Below are 20678 nucleotides of genomic sequence, written 5' to 3' on the forward strand. Positions count from 1 at the left end.
AAATTATGTCAATTCATTACAATGATAAATTTGTAAATCAATTTAATCTGTCGTCATTTGAAAATATTAAGATATTCTTAAAGCACACGCATAGCTTCGATGTAATTTTTAGACATCCGAAATCTCCTAATTGAATGTAGAGTAAATATTAATACATGAATTCAATAATTGATTAAAAAATCTTTGGGGACCTATAATCTCAATCTCGTAAAATTCACATAAATATATCTTTCCCAATTACATTTTATATAAAACACATTTTACTTTAAAAAATATAAAAAAGCAATTAAATATATCAGAATATTTTCTACAAATTTTTATAATAATCATATTCACTAAGAAATACACTATTGAAATCAAAACAAATTTCTCTCTTCGTCTTAGCGACCTCGAAAATGAAAGCAGTTTTCCTTTTGCTTCTTTTTGGAGGCAGAATCTTTTCATTGAAACGAAAGACAGATTTAATAAAATTTAAAATAAATTACAGCGAAAATGCCAAATACGAGATATTTTATAAAAATGTAAAAAGGAGTAACTAAAGTGACTTTGACGATGGTCTATTTAAATAAATAAAATGGTAGAAGGAAAAGAGTAATAGAAGAAGAGTAAAACCAAAAACAGCCCACGCAAGGCCTTGGGGATGGGGGGTTTCTACTCTGCAGCTTGCACACTCTAACTTGTTCACTTTCAAATTCCAAATTGCAAATCCCAAAACCAAAACCCTAGGAGAGAGACACGGAGACACGGAGACACTGAATGATTGATTGATGGCATCTTCCAAGTTAATGGCTTCTTCCCATTCACGGAACTCAGAGTCCTCCTCTCCTTCTCCCACGCCTCAATTTACCACCACCAACTTCATCCCCATCTCCGACGCCGCCGTCACCGCCGCCCCCAAGACCGTCGATGATGTGTGGCGGGAGATCGTGGCCGGAGACCGCCGCGAATGCAAGGAAGAGGCTCCTGACGACGAGATGATGACTCTCGAAGACTTCCTCGCCAAGGCCGGCGCAGTCGACGATGACAACAATGAAGAAGTCGATTGCGACATGAAGATTCCAATGCCCCTCACGGAGAGGCTTGGCAGCGGCGTCTTCGCCTTCGATCCCCTCCTCGCCGCGACGCCGTTTCAGGATGGAGTGGAAGGCTCCGTCATAGGGTTCGGGAACGGCGTGGAGGTGGTTGAAGGCGGGAGAGGAAAGAGAGCACGTCCCGTTTTGGAACAGTTGGATAAGGCAGCGCAACAGAGACAGAGGAGGATGATTAAAAACAGAGAATCTGCTGCTAGGTCTCGGGAACGCAAGCAGGTATCTGTAGTGATGTGGATATGGTATATATGTGTGTTTGTTTCAGTGTATTTGACTTTTCGTTGTTGGTTGTGATGTGAATTCGTTATTCCAGGCTTACCAAGTGGAATTAGAGTCCTTGGCGGTGAAACTAGAGGAGGAAAACGACAAGCTCTTGAAGGAAAAGGTGCTTTAGTTTTCATTGTTTTGAAGTTTTGTCCCGGGGGTACTTTCAGTTTTCATTAGCCATGCTACTTGTTTTTTGTAATCATTGCAGGAGACAATAAGTTTTGTTATGTGTTGAACTTGAAAGTTGAAACCCTTCCAGTGCTGACTTTTCGTTTTTGGTTTGATTTGGCTGATCATTGATTGGGTTTTTGGCCTGGTCTTGTTCCCTGACCTGGTTCCGTTACCTTGCTGTTGGGTGCTATCTATTAATATTTCGGATTGCATTGATGGACTTTCCTTTCGTAAACACGCTTCCAGGTCATATTTTTCTCTCGCTTTCATCATAAATGGGTTCAGTGTTATTCTCTATTTCTAATTCCGTCACACCTGAAGTCATCCTTGCTTAAGTATAACCTGTCTTGTTTCTTGGCATCTGCTTATGCAGTAAATGTTTCTGAAGCCATGAATATTTTGTAGTTAATGCTGTCTTATCATTGGAATAAAATGTCTGAGCGATTGTGCTCCCAGTTGCTTTAATGCTGTTACAATTATGATCCAATTGTAATCACTTTTACCCTCTCTCTTATATTGTAGACACGTATCTCACATTTTTAGATGCTTGTACAAAATTGGGATAGGTTTGATATTAGTAATAAACAAACTTTGGTTAACCTGTCACCACTTTTTTGTTGACATTGTATTTGATGCTCGCCTTGAACTTTTTAGATATGGGAGGATTTTTTCTGTCATATTTTGAGAAATAATTTTGTATACCTTTTATGTACGATTTTTACACCAATATATTTTGACAAAATGTTGTAATCTTACCACTATTATTTTTCATACAAGTGTGATAACTTCACCGGTGTTTTATAAACAGATATGTTTACCATTGCCCATTGTTAAGAATGCTTGTATTATTTTTTATGTTGAAATATCACTGTTTCCCTCATTGATTGTTCACTGAAATTAGTGATATGTGGGCAATGGCACCGCCTTTTTCCAATTACAAACATGGGCCGGGGGAATGGGACACTGTTGATTGAAGTTCACAGAATTGGGTCAGTGCATAATCTTCAATCTATAATGTCGAGTCCGCTCTCTACCTCCATTCTTGGGATGGGGAAATGTCTATTTCTGCCTCAGAATTCAGTCTCTATCTATACCTGAGCCATGATGTTCTGATTTTTATTCCCTAAACACTTGCTTAGGGTCTTGTTTTCACTGCTAACACGTTTGAATTTGGAATGTTTCTTCAAGCATTTTGGGTTGCAAACAGCCCACATTTTGGACTGTATTCCAAAACAGAGGATGTAACTTGTAAGGGGTTTGAGTGTAGCCTGTAATACAAGTTCTACTTTTGTGTCTCATTTCCTTTTGTCCATTTGCCTTGGTAGCTTTAGAGTTTATTATGTATTTTTACCCTCTAATCTCTTACTAAAGATTTTATTGTGCAGGCCGAGAGGAAAAAAGAGAGGTACAAGCAGGTACTGATTTGTTCTAAGAACTTAGTAAGCTTTTTGACGATTTTGGTGAAAATGTTTATGATAATAATTTGAATATTGCTTTGAAGGCATTTTTTCTCTGTTGATACTGGTATAATATATTATTGGTAAATATTTCTTCTAGATATTTTGTCTGAAAACATAACTGGTAATTAGTCATGAATACAAACATGTTTTATTGGATTATGAAGGTTGTTTGTATATGATATAAGATATAGAAAATTAACCCAGTGCTCATACTGAATTTATTATCGATAGTGCCCATAATGATTTAATAGAGATGCAATGCAACAAAACTGGTCTGCCATGTATGATGATATTAGACCTAGCTGTGTTGTTTCATGAAGCTTGTAGCATTGGATTGTTTGCTATCTTGTGACTATATTAAAGTGTGTTTATAGAATAGATGTTCGCTGTAGAAAGTGATTGGATTACGACTGACCTTTGGCGTTTTTGGGCAGCTAATGGAAAAAGTACTCCCTGTAGCGCAGAAACAAAAGCCGCCGTGTATACTCCGTAGGGCTCGCTCCTTGCAGTGGTAGATAAAATTTGCTAGTTGTGCAGCTGCATGACAGTTACTGAATTAGTCCCATCAGTGGTGGGGGAAGTAATAACAGGACCAAACTAATCATCATGTCTTAAATGATAGTTCTCAGCCTAACGGTTAGTGTCAAGGGCGATCTTGTTTAATGATACGAAGAGATAGATAGAAGGAATTGAATCGGAAGGGCTAAGGAAAATTCCTTATTGCGTGAGAAACAGCAGTTACTTATTCGTAGGTGTAAAAACAGAAATATGGAGTTGGATCATGTAGTTTTAGATGAGTTTGACTTCCTGGTCTCTCTCCCCTATGCAGTGTCAATGTGTAATAGTAGATAGCAAAGGGGATTTGCAGACGAGTATATATCTTTATTTGGAGAAAAGTCTATAGAAATTGTTAATGCGACCTGTAAAAGCGTTATAGTATGGAAAATTCTTGTGCGTGTGAAAGATAATCTCTGATGTCCGGAGATACGGGAGTATTTCAGTCTCAACTTAAGAACCCGATTCTGTTGTAAAATACCAACGAGCGCTGTTCTTGACGCGAATAATTTATTGATTTTATTGTAATTCTTTTTTGTTATCCGTAGGCCTCTTTTAGAAAACCGAAGTTAATTATAATGATTCTATAAATTGACAGAGTTCTTGAGAAGCGAGAGGCAAATGAGGAGAAAATATTAAATAGACCAAAGACAATAAATATGATGCTTCCTCTTTGTCGTTGCTATCCTTGTGGTCTCGTTATCTGTATGTTGGACCACGTGCTGAGATTAAATGAAAGCAAAGCTGCCACCTTAGGGAAAGACATGGAGCCTTATGTTTTTTACTGTCCCTACTTCCATAGAGCAATTGTTGTACCATTTTACAGCAAGAACATTACTCACAATTGTCAATGTTAAAAATTAAAGTCACAGTTCTGTAGTTCAGAGCTCTAACAGTAAGAGGATATACTAATAAATGATATTGGGGACACATCAGTTAGTTTAAAAAGAAAATGAATCACGTGGTTGATAAAAAAGTTTTCCATTAATTATAATATTCGATATTCTTAATTTCTTTCTCTCTCTTCTATATCATTAGACTATTAATGAGAGCTGTTTATAAAATTACCTATAAATAAAAAAAAATATTATTTCAATATGATACTGAAAACAAATAATTTGAAAATAAAAATTGTTTAAGTAAACAACTTTCTCTAATTTATGAACATTTTTAATTTTAAGTAATTCACATTACTGATATTTATATTAAAATAATATTTTTTATTTTAAAACAACTTTTGTAAACAACTTCCAAGATGTTATATAGCCCATGTATTGACAAAAGAAGAAAAATAAAACGAAGTGTTTGTAATATAAGAGGAAGCGTGACAAAGAAGAACATATTATAATACTTTACGAGACCCATACATTCTTGGAATAGATTTAATATAGTATATTATTGGCATTTCATTCTCCAAGTAATTGTGGCGTGTAGGTTTTTGTTTGGTCGTAACTTATTTGATTGAGATGATATCACACTTATGCACAAAAAGTATTATGGATATAAGAAAGATTGTAAGAGAAGAGTTATATTATACTAATGTAATATAAAGAAGTTAAAAATGACCTCAACCCTCCCAAAAAATAAAAATAAAAATGTAGCTCCCTGATCAAAATATTATTTATTTATTTATTATAAACGATAAAATCTCAAAAAAAAAATTTACATCTAACCTAAAAAGGACCACACTTTTACATAAAATTAAAATGCCAAGCCCTTTTACTATCAACTTGTATTATTATTATTTTTCTCTCTATATTACCAATGATATTATTAAATAAAAATTGTTAGCATTCAAGCAGAAGGAAAAAAAAAAGGATTTGTTGAAAACTTTATTCCCGGTATTGCATCAAAGTGTGAGTAACATTGCATCGTAGAAAGTAGGGAGCAAAACTTCGTTCAAAATAAAAGGGGTAAAGGAGAAAGGCAATTTTTATTTCTCAGCACCAAGAAGAAGGGGTTTTTTGAATTGAAAAAAGAAATCAGTATTGACCACATTATTGACTGCAGGTTTATAATCACAGCACTAATCATTTTAGAATTATAATCCCCATCATCATACTTCAGAACCCAAAAAACTTCCTAGTGATTGCGTTCCTGTCCATTTTTTCAACCTCTTTTGCCACAATTTTGAGATTAGATTTTTCAGAAACAAAATCTCACAACCTTTTGCTGTGTAAAATAATAATATTAGCACCCCCTTCCCAACACCCATGTCTGGCACCCATTCAAACTCTTCCTTATCAAAAAGCCAAACACACCTGACAATTTAACAGTCTCCTTCCCCACACACACTCTCTCTCTCTCTTCCACATCAAACACAGTTTTCAAAATCCTCTTTCTTTTGCCATTCCATAATTACCCAGAGAGCCGAGAGCCGAGCCAGAAATAAATACAACACTACACCAGCAAACCCTCCCTATTTCAGTTTCCCTTCAAAATCAAACCACATTCATCACAATGCATTTCCCCATTCTCTTTCTCCTTCTCCTACCTTCCCTCTTCAAGCTTTCACATTCAGCCACAATTCTCGTAGACGGATCTTCAGAGTGGAAGAACCCCACAGTTTCCATCGGTGATTCCATCAGTAAGTGTCAACACCCAGATTTGGAATCTACATAAACAATGTATAACAATCTCTACCACTAGCATCTAACATCACTCTGCCTCTTCTCTTTCTCAGTTTTCAAGCACAAACAACATTTCAACCTCTACATTTTCAAGAACGAGAAAGCCTACAATCTCTGCAATATCACCCAAGCCACTCTTCTCACCAACCCCTACACGGTAAGACCCTTAAAGCCTCATTCTTTACTTTCAGCGGCGTTATCTTTTCCAATTTCCTTAACCAAGATAATGTTTTTCAGTGGCATCCATCACGACCCGGTTTCTTCTATTTTACCTTCCACGATGGGTCACTCAGGGCATGCAAAGATTCTGAAAAGCTAGCCATAGAAGTTGCTTCTTCAGCAACGGTTCCAGAACCTTCTCCAGTGGCAACACCAGCTCCTTCTTCTGGTGGAGAGGTACCATCTTCCCCTTCATTTCCGTGGCCGTTTCGTCCACATCAAGCTGCTTCTTCACCTGGCCCAGCACCACAAGCACAAGCAGGTTCACCGGTGACGGTTCCGTTAGTGCCAGATAAAGGTGGCATGCCCTTCATTAACAGCAATCCTGCGGTTCCTCTGCCTACCGGTGAAGTTGATTCTGCCACCATACGCCCCATACCCACCTCTGGCCATCCAGGACAGGTGCCCATACCATACTTCTCTTTCTCTCTACTAAAGCAACCACGCATTTATTGTGCAGCGTTTCTATTTTTGTTGTTTCTGTGTCATGCACTTTCCCTTAGTTTGCACAAACAATAAATTGTAGACCATGTGCAAGATTTTGAAAAAAGCTTCCCAGCTGCAATTTCCACCCCAATGTCTAGTTTTTGGAGTGATTGCAACCGCAGTCAGACTTCAACATTAGCAACAATAGTTATATTTATCTGCAATTTCTTCCAATATCATGAAACACGAAGAAACTGCACCCGCGAACATGATTTAAATTTTACCATAATGCTATCTGAGGTTTTAAATTACTATTGTAGTCATAATTTTATTACAAACAGTTGACAATACAGAAGACTATAGATAAATATGTAGATATAATATAACTACAATAGTGATGGGTGACTGTAAAGTAAAAAAGAAATCATTGATATTGTGACTGAAATTGTTCTGACACAGTTTTTAAAAGGATAAAATTATGGTGTCAATTTTTTCATTAGGTTGAAAGTAGATCAGCACACTAATAAATAAATAATAAATTAATGATAAAATGATGGAAAATGATACTTGAACAACCATTTTTGACAACATTTAGACACGCGCACACGTGTCAAAATCTGAGTGGTCCAGTTGGAAAAATTAAATGAAAATGGACCACTCAGATTTTGACACGTGTGCGCGTGTCTAAATGTTGTCAAAAATGGTTGTTCAAGTGTCATTTTCCTAAAATGATACATGTATGGTGTTAAAATATTATAAAAATATCTGTGTTAAAATATCTTTTTTTCTTTTGGTTATTTCTCGGTCCGTTTTAGTCCAATGTTTTCGTGCGTGTTTTAGTTATAGTGTCTTACGTGATGTATTTGCAACATGCAAATGAACCATAAATGTTGTGTTATGGTATAATTGATGTTATTGCTCATAAATGTGTGTATCTAAATGTGGTCATTAGCCACGAAAGTGCACACAGATAATAAATATTATGCTGTCTTTTAACTGATGTTAGTGCACCTAAATGTGTATCTATGTGTGTACCTAAATGTGGTTTATTAATTAGCTACAAAAGTGCAGATAAATCATAAATGTTATTCTGTCTTTCAATTGATGTCAGTGCACCTAAATGTGTATCTATCTGCGTACCTAAATTTGGTGTAACAGCTACAAAAACAAAAATCATTAACGTTATGTTGTCTTTTAATTGAAGTTAATGCATTCGTATCTATGCATGTACCAAAATGTGGTATATCAGCAAGAAACATGCAACATAAATCATAAATGTTACGTTATGTTGGTGCACCTAAATTTGTGTGTGTATGTGGTACCTAATGTGAATACTTATTAGGCAGAAACTTGCACATAAATGATGAATGTGGTTATTTTGACGTGAGAAGTGGGGTTGATGCATTACTGATTGGAAGTTGGATTGTGTTGTTGTGGTGTGGGTGAGTGCAGATGATGATTGGGTCATTTGGAGTTGGCATTGCTGTGCACATCTTGGTTTTACTGCTGCTGTGAGATGAAGAGAAAAAGAGAGAGTTGGAGCGCAATTTATGCAGAGAAAGAGAACGGGAAGCCAATGGGTCTAAAGTAGCTTTAAGAGTGATGATTATACCATGTATTAAGATGCTCTTACATTCTACTTTGGAATGGTTGCCACTTTTTGTTCCTTGGTTTAAGAAACCAATCGATTACTGCAATTGCTTTTCTCTTTTCCTTCTGATTCCCTCTTGCTTTTCATGGTGATGGTACAATATGGGGTCCTACCTTCACCACTGCATCAAACATGGCACCTTTATGGTGGGGAAACTCTGATGTCAGGCCACTTTCCAACACATACCTCACACCTCAAAATTCCATCCATCTATATATAAAATTCGAGCACTTAAGCAAGTTTTTTTCAAATTGTTTTCATATTATATTATTTATTGATTTTGTTGAATTTCAATCAAGTTTCTTAAATATGACTCTTCTAAACTTCAATCAAATCAATTTATTTTAAACAAAAATCAAAGATGAATATTTTATGTTTTACAATAAACTAAATAAATAATATGGTTAAAAAGATAATAAAACCATTTTGAAAACTATGAAATATGAAACTGTTAAACAACTTGGGAGAAGGTGGGTTGAGAATTTATCTTTTGGAAAACATTAATAAATTTTTCGAATTATTATACTGTTTTTAAAGTTTTTCTTCGTAAAGTAAATGCAGTGATTTTTTAATTAAATTAAATAATAATGGTCTTAAAACCAAGAAAGAAAATGGTCATCTATTTAATGTTTATCAAATTTCTAAAAATTATTAGACTTAACAAATGAATACTTTTTAATAATGAAAACAATAGTAACTAGAATGATCACTCTCAATAAAATTAATTACTTACATTTCCGTTGTAATTATTATTTATGTCAATGGAAGAAAAAAAAACCATGTGCAATAAAAAAATTTATTGTGTTTATCACTTTATTTATATTTATTTATTCATTTTTGCTTGTGTATTACTGTTTCGACGTCAATCGTTTCAAAGAATAGGTTGATTTCGTTTTATTTGTTGTTTTAAAAAATTAAAATATCAATTTTGTTAATATATTTATTAACTAAAGTTTTGAAAAATAAAACATAAATTATATTTAATATTTATGTGTACTTATGTAGTAAAAACTAAATAGAGGTGGTTACGAGCCGTTTAAATTAGTACATGTAGAAGCCCATCTCGAAAATAGTCTCCATCTTAAACAAATTTCATTCCTCCAGTACCTGTAGACTACATGGGTAAGGTTAGAAAACACAAAAAAAAATTCATTATAATATAATTATTGACATATTTAAGTGTTTTAACAAATAAAAAATATACTTAATCAACTTCTTAATTAAAAATAATAAATTAATTTTGAATAGAGAGTATATTCAATCTTAAAATACTAAATAAAAACAAAATCAATGTTTTTGTTAAAAGTGTTTGATGTCATTGATAGTACAGTTGAATCTTACAGTTTTTCAGTTTTTGAATATTTATCCATTCAAATGTAGAATATATTGTAAATAATAAAGAAATAAGAAATAAGAAATATATTAAAAATTATAATTTAAACTTTAAAGATAACTTTTCTATATATCATTTGCTTTTTGTCGGGGTTTCTTCTTCTACTTTCAGCTTTTCTTTTGCACCCCAAATTTTTTCTCCATACTAGTTACATCCTTCTAAATAAAATATTAAATTAAGTAATAAATAATTGTTATTTACCAAACAGTAATCTATCAAATTTTAAAATTCCAAATTCGATTAAGCACTTTATCTCAAAATTTAATTAAAATCATTTTCGAATTTAAAATCCGATTAAAAATTCTATCATCTAAAATGAAATATTTTTCTTTAAGTTTTATATAAGCCCATGAAAACTCCTTCCTCAAGAAGATACCGTAGTCTCTTACTAGTTTCATCCTGTATAAAATTTTTCATTAGAGATATCTAATGTTATACCAAATTTATAACAAACAAAATAAATAAAATTAACAAAAATAAAACAAAATTACAAGCCATTCAAATAAATTTTAAAAATTATATATATATATATATATATATATATATATATATATATATATATATATATATATCGAATTTTGAATTTCAAAAAAATCTTAATTAGATTTTGAAATTTGATATATTTTAAACTAAATCTCGAAATCTATTTTAAAAATATATAGAATTTTTATTCTAGATTTTAAAATCTAATATTTTATTATGAAATTTGATAGTTTTTTTTAGTACTGTCAAATTTTAAATATTACTAAAGGATAAAAGAAGAACGGAGGTGAAGGAAACAATACGGTAGTGGACGGAGTCCGTTTTCACAATAATGGTCTTTCTAAATTAAATTTTGAAATCTCTTAATCAAATTTTAAAATTTAATGATTTTCTAAACGTAAATTTGAAATCCATTTTAAGACCTCCAAATCCGATGCTTTTCCTTCATGGTCTGACCTTCTACTATGAATTTCTAAATCAGTTTCATCTCTCAACCAAAACCAACCATTTAAACCGAAAAATTTTAAGGTTTTCAAATTTCGTTCATACACAAATTTTAAGGTTTTCAAATTTCGTTCATACACAAATCGTTCATACGCAGCAGACTAAAAATAAATTAAACTCTGCTGCACCAAGAAGACAGTGCGTGGAGGAGAGCGTTGTGGTTTTGTGGCAGTGACTGTGGGGGTGCACAGGAGGAGAAAGTGTTATATGGCGCACAGGAGGGTAATAAATTAGGATTTTTTATCCTGTTAGTCAAAGTCAAAGAGACCATTATGGGAATATAGAAAAGTTTGGAAGTGCAAGAAGAAATTCCATTGTTGGTGTGATAGTCCGTAGATTCTGTGTTGGGCCAAGAAAAAGGTTAGCCTTTCTGTAATGGATTTGAAATATCTAATTTAAAATATTTTGTTTGTGAATGTGTTTGTGCTCAAAAAGATAAATTGTTTTTCGATTCTCAACATGTTACGATAAAACTTGTATGAATCTTATATTTGGCTTCAACTTAGAAAAGCATTTCAATATAAACAACATGGCAAAACTCATTGTGACATTTTTGAAATAAAAATAATTCTATATAAGAAAATCACACTTGCATTTAAAATTTAGTGGCTTCAACAAAAATGTTAGTCAATATATTAGTGAATGTATTTAAAACACAATAATAACATTTCAGTTGGTTTGTATTTAAAAGTGAGTGAATACATGAACCACTCAATAAAAAAACACAAAAAAAAATAGTGATTAGAAAATTATATTTTCTGTAAGTTCTTCTCATCATTTAAACTTCATAGTTTAGTCAGTTTGATGCAAAGTTAATTTTGAATTCATGTTTAGCTCTTTACTCCCTAAAAAATATTTTCAAAATTTATCTTAATTTCAAAGTGACATATTAATTTGCTTAAAATTTGTTGAACCATAAAAACAAAAGGTGAAAACATTTCACACAAAATTTTCCTACAGTACGTACTACCGGTACACCCAGTGAGACTTCTTTTTTTCTCTCTCCCAGAAGACCAGCTGGGTCAACGGAAAACAAATAAAATAAAGGAAACGACACATACGGTTGGAAAACATGATCACCTTATCTTAATTTTTAAATGTTTATTGTTTTTAAAAACAGATAATATTCAACACTACTTTATTGACAGCGTGGTAGTCTTCTATATTAATGGTTCACTCGTCAACATTTTATTGCATTTAAATTAAGCAAAAAGTTATATAAAAGATTGCATGATTTAATTAAATATTTAAATTGGTTTGTGAAGCAACATGTAAATGTTATAATAAAATTGATTGGTAAATAAATTGGAAATAGAGCCGTTTGATTAAGATTAATAACTTTCTTGAGTACAATAATTACTCCACTCAAAGACGGTAAAACTGTAACAATATAAATTAAAAAAATTATAACTATCTTTTCTTGATTAAGTTTTTCAGATAAACTAGTTTTAAACCCACGATGTATTTTTGTGTATTTTATATATCAGTAAATATATATTATATTAAAACATATTTAGAGGTTAACAAATAATAACAATTGTTTCATATTAATAAATATAGCTTACGTATTTAATAAATAATAACAAATAATAACAAACAATAACAAATAATAACAATTGTTTCATTTTACGTATTTAATAAATATTAAATAATTAGGATACTAACTTGACTTGTTCTCATAATGAGAGTATGTTATGTGCTTTCTAAAGGGATTGGGAGAATTATATACAAATGTTAGGACTCAAATTCTTCTCATGGAACCTTTGCCTAACATCAACAAAGTTTTTTCGCTCATTCTTCATCAAGAAAGACATCTAAGTGGAAGTAGTTGTTCTGATGTAAAAATTCATACTGATAGCACTCATCAACAACAACGGAAGTCGCATGTTCTTGAAAATTCTCATTCCAATAAATGGAAACTTCATGGTAGAGTTAGAGGTAAAGGTAAAGGTAGAGCAGAGCAATGTAGATCTTTTCACAAATTGTATCACATTGCAGATGGATATTACTCAAAACATCGATATCCACTATGGATGAAACAAAAGAACAAGAACGCTATCAACGAAATTGGTGCAGAGAATAGTTTCAATCATGCTATAGAAGAAAATGATCTGAAGCATCATCAAATTGTGGTCGTGGTCAATCAAAATGATGATTCTCTCACTGATGGAAAAATTCAACAACTTCTAAAATTTCTTCAAACATCTGAAATGAAAATCAACCAAATCAGTGTTGCTAATGGTCAGCCATGTACACAACAAAGCAAGAAAGGTAATATCACTACGAATTCTTGGATCATTGATATTAGACCTATTGATCATGTTACGAATATAAAAAGTATTTACATTAGATGTCATGAAATTATATATATTCATGTTAAACTACTACATAATACATATGTTATTGCCAATTATGCATAAACCATAAAATTTTAAAATCAGATTATCTTATGTAATGTCTTGCTTATACCATAATTTATTGCCAAAACTCGTGGAATTTTTATATTGTGGAGTTCTTTCTCACATGTAATATGCCAGATTCAGAATCTGAATACATTGAAGACAATTGGTCAAATTAGTCTCCAGAGGGCTGCACCACATCTAAGAATACATGAATCTCGATTCATATGATGAGAAAGTTTGCAGATTTTGCCTAAAATATTATGTGAGGATTTGTAGTTTTTGTAAAAAAATTTGCATACGGTTAAGTATTCGTGAATGTAAACCTTTACGTTTATGTTGTGTTTTTATTTATGGGGTATACTTATGTTAGAAGATACTATATTTTCCTATTGCAAGTATATAGAGGATTGAATAGTTCTACGATTAAAGGATTTATAATTTTGTCATTTTTGAAAAAGAAATTATGTTAAATAATAATATTTTTATTAAGTATTTATGATGCCTGAGATATCAAACTCCGTTAAACTTACGTTGGGATTTTTTTATTTTTATTTGTGAATATTTTTGCTGGATGATTTTCAATCTCCTGCGATACCTATTATAATATTGAAATTGTGACATTTTCTTTATTTTCACTTTCAATCGGGTGAATGCAGTAGTGACTGAAGCGGAGCTGAGAATTTTGTATGTGTAATGCTTTCACTTTTTATTTTTATGGTTCAAATATATATATATATATATATATATATATATATATAAGAGGAATGAAATATATTATTTTTAAGTATAGGAACACAATGTTTTTGGTACGAATATAAGGACTAAATAATTAATTAAATTATGATAAATAGGGAAAATATTTATGAAATAATAAAATGAGGGTTATTTTTAATTAATTAAAAAATAAATTTTCATCACCTAATTTATATGAGATTTTTTTTATTTGCTTATAAATTAAATTTATTTATAAGAAAATTCGCATATAAATGTTTATAAAAAAATCAACTGAACTGTAATTTGGTTGATTTAATGCGTAATTAATTTTTTTTTTTTGCGATTTTAGTTCTGATGTTTTACTAAATATGTAATTGATCTAACTTTTAGTTTTATATTTATACACATTTTTATTATACTCCAATAAAAATTATTATTATTATTATCATTATTATTATAACAATTATAATGGGGCTGTGAACACTGTTATAGTTACATTTACACGATAATGTTTAGTGTATATTAATTTTGATCAAATTGAAAATAAAATTAAATATTATTTTATTATGCTATTTTAGTCTAAGTTATTAAATGAGACTGATAAGGCGATTTAGAGTAAAAAACACTAAACTAACTCAACTATGAAGTTAATGATGTAAACGAGCATAAAAAAAAATTAAATTTTCTAATCCTTATATTTTGCTAAAAGTTAGAGACTTTTTGCGTTCAATGCGCAGACAATAACTTTTACATAATTAATTCTTTTCATGGCACAAAATTGATAAATTAATTTTATACTTACACTTCACAACAACATATTTTAACGAAGGAAAAATTTAAATGAAGTTTAAGCAAAATTCTAATCACTATAAATCTATAATGTTTAAAATGAATAATGATATAAGTCCAGTACTTACTGACGGTTTATAAAAACTCAGTAAATAGTGATGGTTTTGCAAACCTTAGTAAGTTGTGTTGGTTTTTAAAACCCCAATAGTGGTTTTGCAAAATTTCACCAAGTTGTGACAATTCTAGAAATCCTCTCACAAGTAGCTGTGGTTCTCCAATCCCACAACTAAATGAACTAGGAGTTTTTATTTGAGAGGTTTAATTAATAATTTACATTCTATATTAAATATTTAATTCGTTTTTTGTTTATACAATTATTTTTTATCCAATTGATTTTTTATTTTTGTAAAAAAAAATTAATTATTTTTAAATTGACGTTGACACCATTTTAAAAAGTTATGTTAAAAATTTAGATTTGTTAGATGATAAAATTTAGATCATTTTCTATTTTAGGATTCCTTTCATTTTAACATATGACACATTTATATTATAAGATAAATAAGATTTTAAATGTAATAAACCTAAATTTATTAGTAATATTTTCAAATTGTGTTAAGACCAATTTAAAAAAAAAACTATGTTGAATTTACTTTACAAAAATAAGATACAATTTAGTTTTTAAAAAACTAAAAGAATAAACAAAACTCAATTGAGTTAAAAAAATACAAAATAACCAAAACATATAAAAACCTACATAGAAACCAAAATGAAAAGTTAACACAGATTGTTATTTGTATTTTATTTATAGACACGTATACTAGTTTTGGCTAATCCAACTTAATGTTAGTATTAGTATGTAATAGGTTTAATTGCTTCCTTTGTCCCCAGTTTGGTTGAATTGTGTCAAATTCATCCTCATTTTTAAAAAGTTTCATTGTCGTCCTCACGTGGTATAAAAGTGTCAATTGAATCCAAACATAGAAAAAATTTGTGTCAAAGTAGTCATTTTTCCTATATCTCTGTGTCTTCCTTTCATATGTCACTTCTCTGGAGCTATGAAAAGCCTTAAATTGGATAAGGTAAAATGAATATCTGTACTTGATTGTATGAAAGGAAGACACAGATATATAGGAAAAATGACTACTTTGACACAAATTTTTTCTATGTTTGGATTCAATTGACACTTTTACACCACGTGAGGACGACAATGAAACTTTTACACCACGTGAGGATGACAATGAAACTTTTTTAAAAATGAGGATGAATTTGACACAATTCAACCAAACTGGGGACAAAGGAAGCAATTAAACCTATGTAATAAATACATATGTTCTTTAAATGTGTGAAGAGTATAATAATTAAATTGTAAGTGTTTCAGTAGGGATGTGGAGGCCGAGATACAAACCTAACAAAACTGAACTGCTTCTTCTTATGTTGTCTGTCACGATGCTTCCTTCCTCTCTTTACGTTCTGTTCCTTGGGAAAAGGTGGGCTGGGTACCTGCAAAGGCACTCCGACGCTCAAGTCAGAAAAGGGTCACCTGAATCTTTTGGTTCAAAGTGATCAAGCAGAAGAGTAATTTCTCTCTCTTAATTTCTCTAAGGGGAAAAACGTACCTTTTTTCTGGTGTGCTTTGCATATTTAAAACAGGAAAATAAACCGTTTACCTGAAAATCTGGACAGTTACCGAAGTGGACTATTTGGAAGTTGTAACTGCTAGGTCGTGTCTGATACTGAGTCAACTACCTGCGTGATTCGTGGCGTTGCATTAGCTAATATTTGTAACTGCTTATTCTTTATTGCTGAACCGTTTATTATGGTGTCGTTCACTACATGTTGACCACTGTTTGTGTCGACACAAACATATTAAATGTCGTGAGGGCGATAGATGTCGCGACATTGTCGCTGACTGACGCGACATCGTCGCTGGTTTGTGGTCTGCCAGTACGTCGACATCAACAAAATGAATGTCGACCTCACAACGATTGGCCAGGAGTGTTCGATACTCCTTTGATCGTGAGAGGGGTCGACACTCTGTCGTCCGTGGTGCTCGTCGACAGTTGGTGAATTTAGGTATCCTATGGTACAGTAAGTATCTGGATTAATATTCGTACATGACTTTTAGGATAAAGTAAACTGGATATGATATTAGAAATTAATTGGGAGATTGTTAGCGATATTTGTGTTTTGAATAAATTAAAGAATATTATAATAATATATATATAACTCATCAATTATATATATATATATATATATATATATATATATATATATATATATATATATATATATATATATATATATATATATATATATATATATATATATATATATATTATTCAAATCACATAGTAAAACATACATTTGTTCAACATTTTGAACAAACTTCCTAGTTAAAAAAGCTTGAGGTGTAGCTGAAAGTGTTTCATCATTAGACTTAAATTATACGACTATAATGATTTTTTTTATAAAAGAAATATCATGATTAACTTATTATATTGCGTGGTTTAGTTTAGTGCGTCATTTTCGCTTTTTGTTAGAAACATATATTTTTTTAATGTATTTTTCATATTATGAGAAATCTTGTATTTCAAGATTACGAAACACAAAAAAACGACATATTTATTAAATATCCAGATAAAATTAACCATAATCATGCATATTTTATTATCGAACAAAAATATAAGATTAACTGAAAATATGAAAAGGTTTGATGTGGCAACATAGAAACAAATACAAAAAAGAGAAAGAAATTAGTACAACATCCTTGTGCTTCTGAGCTTACTGAGTTGTCTTGAACGAAGTTCTCAACTCATTTGTTTTTATCTTTACCATCAGCTTCATACTTTCCACCTCGAGCTAAGTTTATTATAAATTGGAGTAAACTAGCCAAAAGGTTGGTTGTTTCGCTGCGACTACATTCAACCAATTGGAAGAAGTTGTTATAATTTGAACAGTAACAATGAGATGAGAGTAGAATGGAGCTGGAATATTATTCTAAAAAATGTAGTATTTAATCCAACTAGTGTAAACAATATGTAGACTATTTAGAGATGTTGTAAGCATTATATGCATTCATTGCAAATCTTAATTTGTGTTTGAATGAATATTTTAAGAAAGCAATTCATTCGATGAATTTTAATTTTTTTAGTTAAAATGAATTGTTTAGATAAAGAAATTAAAATTTAAGAATCTTAATATATTCCAATAAACTAAATAATAAAATTTGAAATTTATGTAAATGAAAGAAATTAAAATTTTATACCTAGTCACTTTCTTTATATATCTCTTTATACACATCGTACACGCATAGATATAAATTTTTTTGTTAAATATTATTTAATTATTTAAATTTGGATAATACTTATTTTTGTAAATTTGAATTTTAAAATAAAATTTTATCATAAAAAAGATATTTAATTATTCTATATTCAAACAAGAAAAACTAAAATATTCAAACAAGAAAAATTAAAATATAAAATATTTTAAGGTTAAATATAGTTTTAATTCATTAATTTTTAATAAAAATTGAAACTATTCTTTTTTAGTTTTGTTTTCAAAACTTTGATCCAGTCTTTTTTTCTTATAAATAAATAAATTTAATTTTTTTAACTAAATATTTTTGAAATTTATTTAAAGTTTTAAACATATTTTATACGATAGTATTTACCGTTTTCATATAAAAAACAAGTTTGAAAGTTTTCAAATAAACTTAAACATCAAATCATATTTTTGTCACAGTCAAAATTTTAAAAATATATGAATTTTATTATGAAGAAATTAAATCTTTGCCTGTCCATGCACAATGTTTAAAAAACATCCGACCAATCTTACAATACATATATTTCACTTCCACTGTCAGCCAGATCTCATACATGTTCGGTACTACCAAAAGCACATGTCAACCACTTAGGCTTAATAAATAGTTTGAAGCCCCAACTTCAATTTAAGCATTCTAAAAGTTGTAAGTGTTAATCACTGACAATGTTGATTAATGTTCCGGGTGACTTTGGAAATGTATGTGAGATTTTGGTGCAAAAACAAGTGAATAATACCCTATCAAACACATGTGCATATTGTAAAAGTCTAAATAAATTTAGATTGCAAGATCTTTGTGAAAGTAATACCAGATAATTTCAGCGTTTTCAAGATTTTGTATGCCCTTTCCTTCACTTTTGAACGAATTGGAAATTCCTCCGGAGTGAACTTTTAAACCTTTAGCTTTTTGTGCCGAACCATCACCCTTATAGAATGAATTGTGTACTCTCGATCTGCATACAAAATTAATGTTAACTTGAGACCATTTATTAGTGAGGTAATTATAATTAAAAGAAAATGATGGGAAGGTGAAAATCTAGGATATTTCAATTATTGGAAATTTCAATGATTAGATACATGTATGACATCGAAGGACGGTAGCCACATCACCAGCACATATAAAACCATTTTCTTTGTGTCAACATGATTAAACATAAAATCTTGTAAATAATTTACTCCCCCATATTTATTAAGTAATTTAGTCAACAATATATACTGACTATAACTCAGATGGATAATAGTAAGATCAACATGTCAAGGGATAAATTGAAACTATTTATTATGTAGAGACTTATTATTCCATGAATAAATTAAATGTTTTGTATATATAATATGGAATATACATGAATTGATATAATTAGAACTATATACATAAATACCATTCCTCTCCCATCATCTAAATTCTAATTATCTATCACCTCTCAATTAACTTAAAGAGTTAGAATCAATAAAGTAGAAAAAATTTGACTGTTTTAACTTCTTTTTTTATATGAAGCAAAGTATGAAAATGGATTATCCATACCTTGTTAGCCACATGAAAATAACAAAGATGACAGCCAACAGAACATAGACAAGGAAACTCTGATCCAGCATAATTTGCATCTTAGATAATCGAAAGTGAGATTAGCAGATAGGGTAGAAGAATTATCCAAGTATGCATATATTTATAGGATCCAGATAGGTGTGTTTCAATAAAAAAAATGGTTTTAAAAAAGACTAAACACATGCTACTTTCTTATTGAAAAAGGAGGGAATGGGTCATATAAAAATTCCAAAACGTGTTTGCATAATTTACCACTATAAAGAATGGTATTTCTTAATGCAAATTGCATCTCAAATTTTATTATGTTACAGGCAAATTTGTACACACATAGTATGTGCATGCACAACACGACCAAAACTACTATTGCAATGACCTTATTCTTACACCGAAATTGAACTTTAATAATTACTGATAGTGTGAACCATAAGACTTATGCAATGAGAACCTTAGAATAATTAGTCCGTTGTTATGAGAACCTAAGACTTAAAATTCATTTATTTTTATTATTATTATTGTCAAAAAGTTAAAAAAAAAATTCTTTATTTTATAAAGAAAGTTACTTTTATCTAAAACAAGATTTTATCTTTGTGGTACTAGATGGTCTTAATTATACTTAGGTTTCTTTAAAAATAAAAGTCATCACAGACTTAGGCCCGTTAGTCATAATTATGGCGCATGGTATATAATTTCAATATCAGTTAATATAATCATCTTTCACAGACCAACTGAAATATTTAAACGACAATATGGAAAAAAAAAAACTCTTATATATCATTTTGCTGATTTTAAATGCAACAAAATGTTGATAAATGGACCATTAGTGGAAGACTAACAGGTTGTTAAAAAAGTAGTGTAAACATATTATATCAACTGGTTTTGGAAATAAACATTGAAAAATTAAGATAAAGGTAATCTCTTTTCCTTTTTTTTTGTTTATTATTTTTTGGGAGATCCAGCTAGTCTTCCACTTTTGGGGAGAAGAAAGCGTTCGATTGATAGTGTAAACCCTATGCAATGCAATGACTACTGTTGAATGAAGTTATTGCTTAGGGTACCCTTAGTAAT

At 30.5% G+C, this 20678-nt stretch overlaps 3 protein-coding genes across 6 annotated transcripts; 2 read left to right on the plus strand and 1 right to left on the minus strand.

Moving 5' to 3' along the window:
* Nucleotides 1-487: 487 nt before the first annotated feature.
* On the plus strand, nt 488-4082 carry LOC124820688 (G-box-binding factor 4-like). Of its 4 annotated transcripts, XR_015782275.1 has the most exons (6): nt 488-1307; nt 1402-1473; nt 1773-2015; nt 2428-2515; nt 2912-2941; nt 3421-4082. XR_015782275.1 is itself a non-coding variant. In XM_047292434.2 (4 exons), the coding sequence occupies exons 1-4, from the start codon at nt 768-770 to the stop codon at nt 3499-3501; spliced, it is 723 nt and encodes a 240-aa protein (XP_047148390.1). In that variant the 5' UTR covers nt 500-767; the 3' UTR covers nt 3502-4082. The 4 variants fall into 4 exon arrangements, 1 of the variants encoding a protein (XP_047148390.1); XR_015782274.1 differs by having other exon boundaries at nt 1773-2515; XR_007027383.2 differs by lacking the exons at nt 1773-2015; nt 2428-2515 and adding an exon at nt 1564-1772 and having other exon boundaries at nt 494-1307.
* A 1687-nt stretch (nt 4083-5769) lies between these two features.
* On the plus strand, nt 5770-8529 carry LOC124820690 (uncharacterized). Its single transcript, XM_047292437.2, has 4 exons — nt 5770-6128; nt 6225-6328; nt 6409-6792; nt 8269-8529. Exons 1-4 carry the CDS (start codon nt 6002-6004, stop codon nt 8329-8331), a joined length of 678 nt encoding a protein of 225 aa, XP_047148393.1. The 5' UTR covers nt 5770-6001; the 3' UTR covers nt 8332-8529.
* An 8945-nt stretch (nt 8530-17474) lies between these two features.
* On the minus strand, nt 17475-19692 carry LOC124820687 (uncharacterized). The gene is made up of 3 exons (XM_047292433.2): nt 19593-19692; nt 18880-19023; nt 17475-17667 (listed from the first exon to the last, which is right to left on the minus strand). The coding sequence occupies exons 1-3, from the start codon at nt 19670-19672 to the stop codon at nt 17565-17567; spliced, it is 327 nt and encodes a 108-aa protein (XP_047148389.1). The 5' UTR covers nt 19673-19692; the 3' UTR covers nt 17475-17564.
* Nucleotides 19693-20678: the final 986 nt, after the last annotated feature.

This window comes from Vigna umbellata, chromosome 9 (genome assembly GCF_029865625.1).
Source record: "Vigna umbellata cultivar VRB3 chromosome 9, Vumbellata_1.0, whole genome shotgun sequence".
Classification (NCBI taxonomy): domain Eukaryota; kingdom Viridiplantae; phylum Streptophyta; class Magnoliopsida; order Fabales; family Fabaceae; genus Vigna; species Vigna umbellata.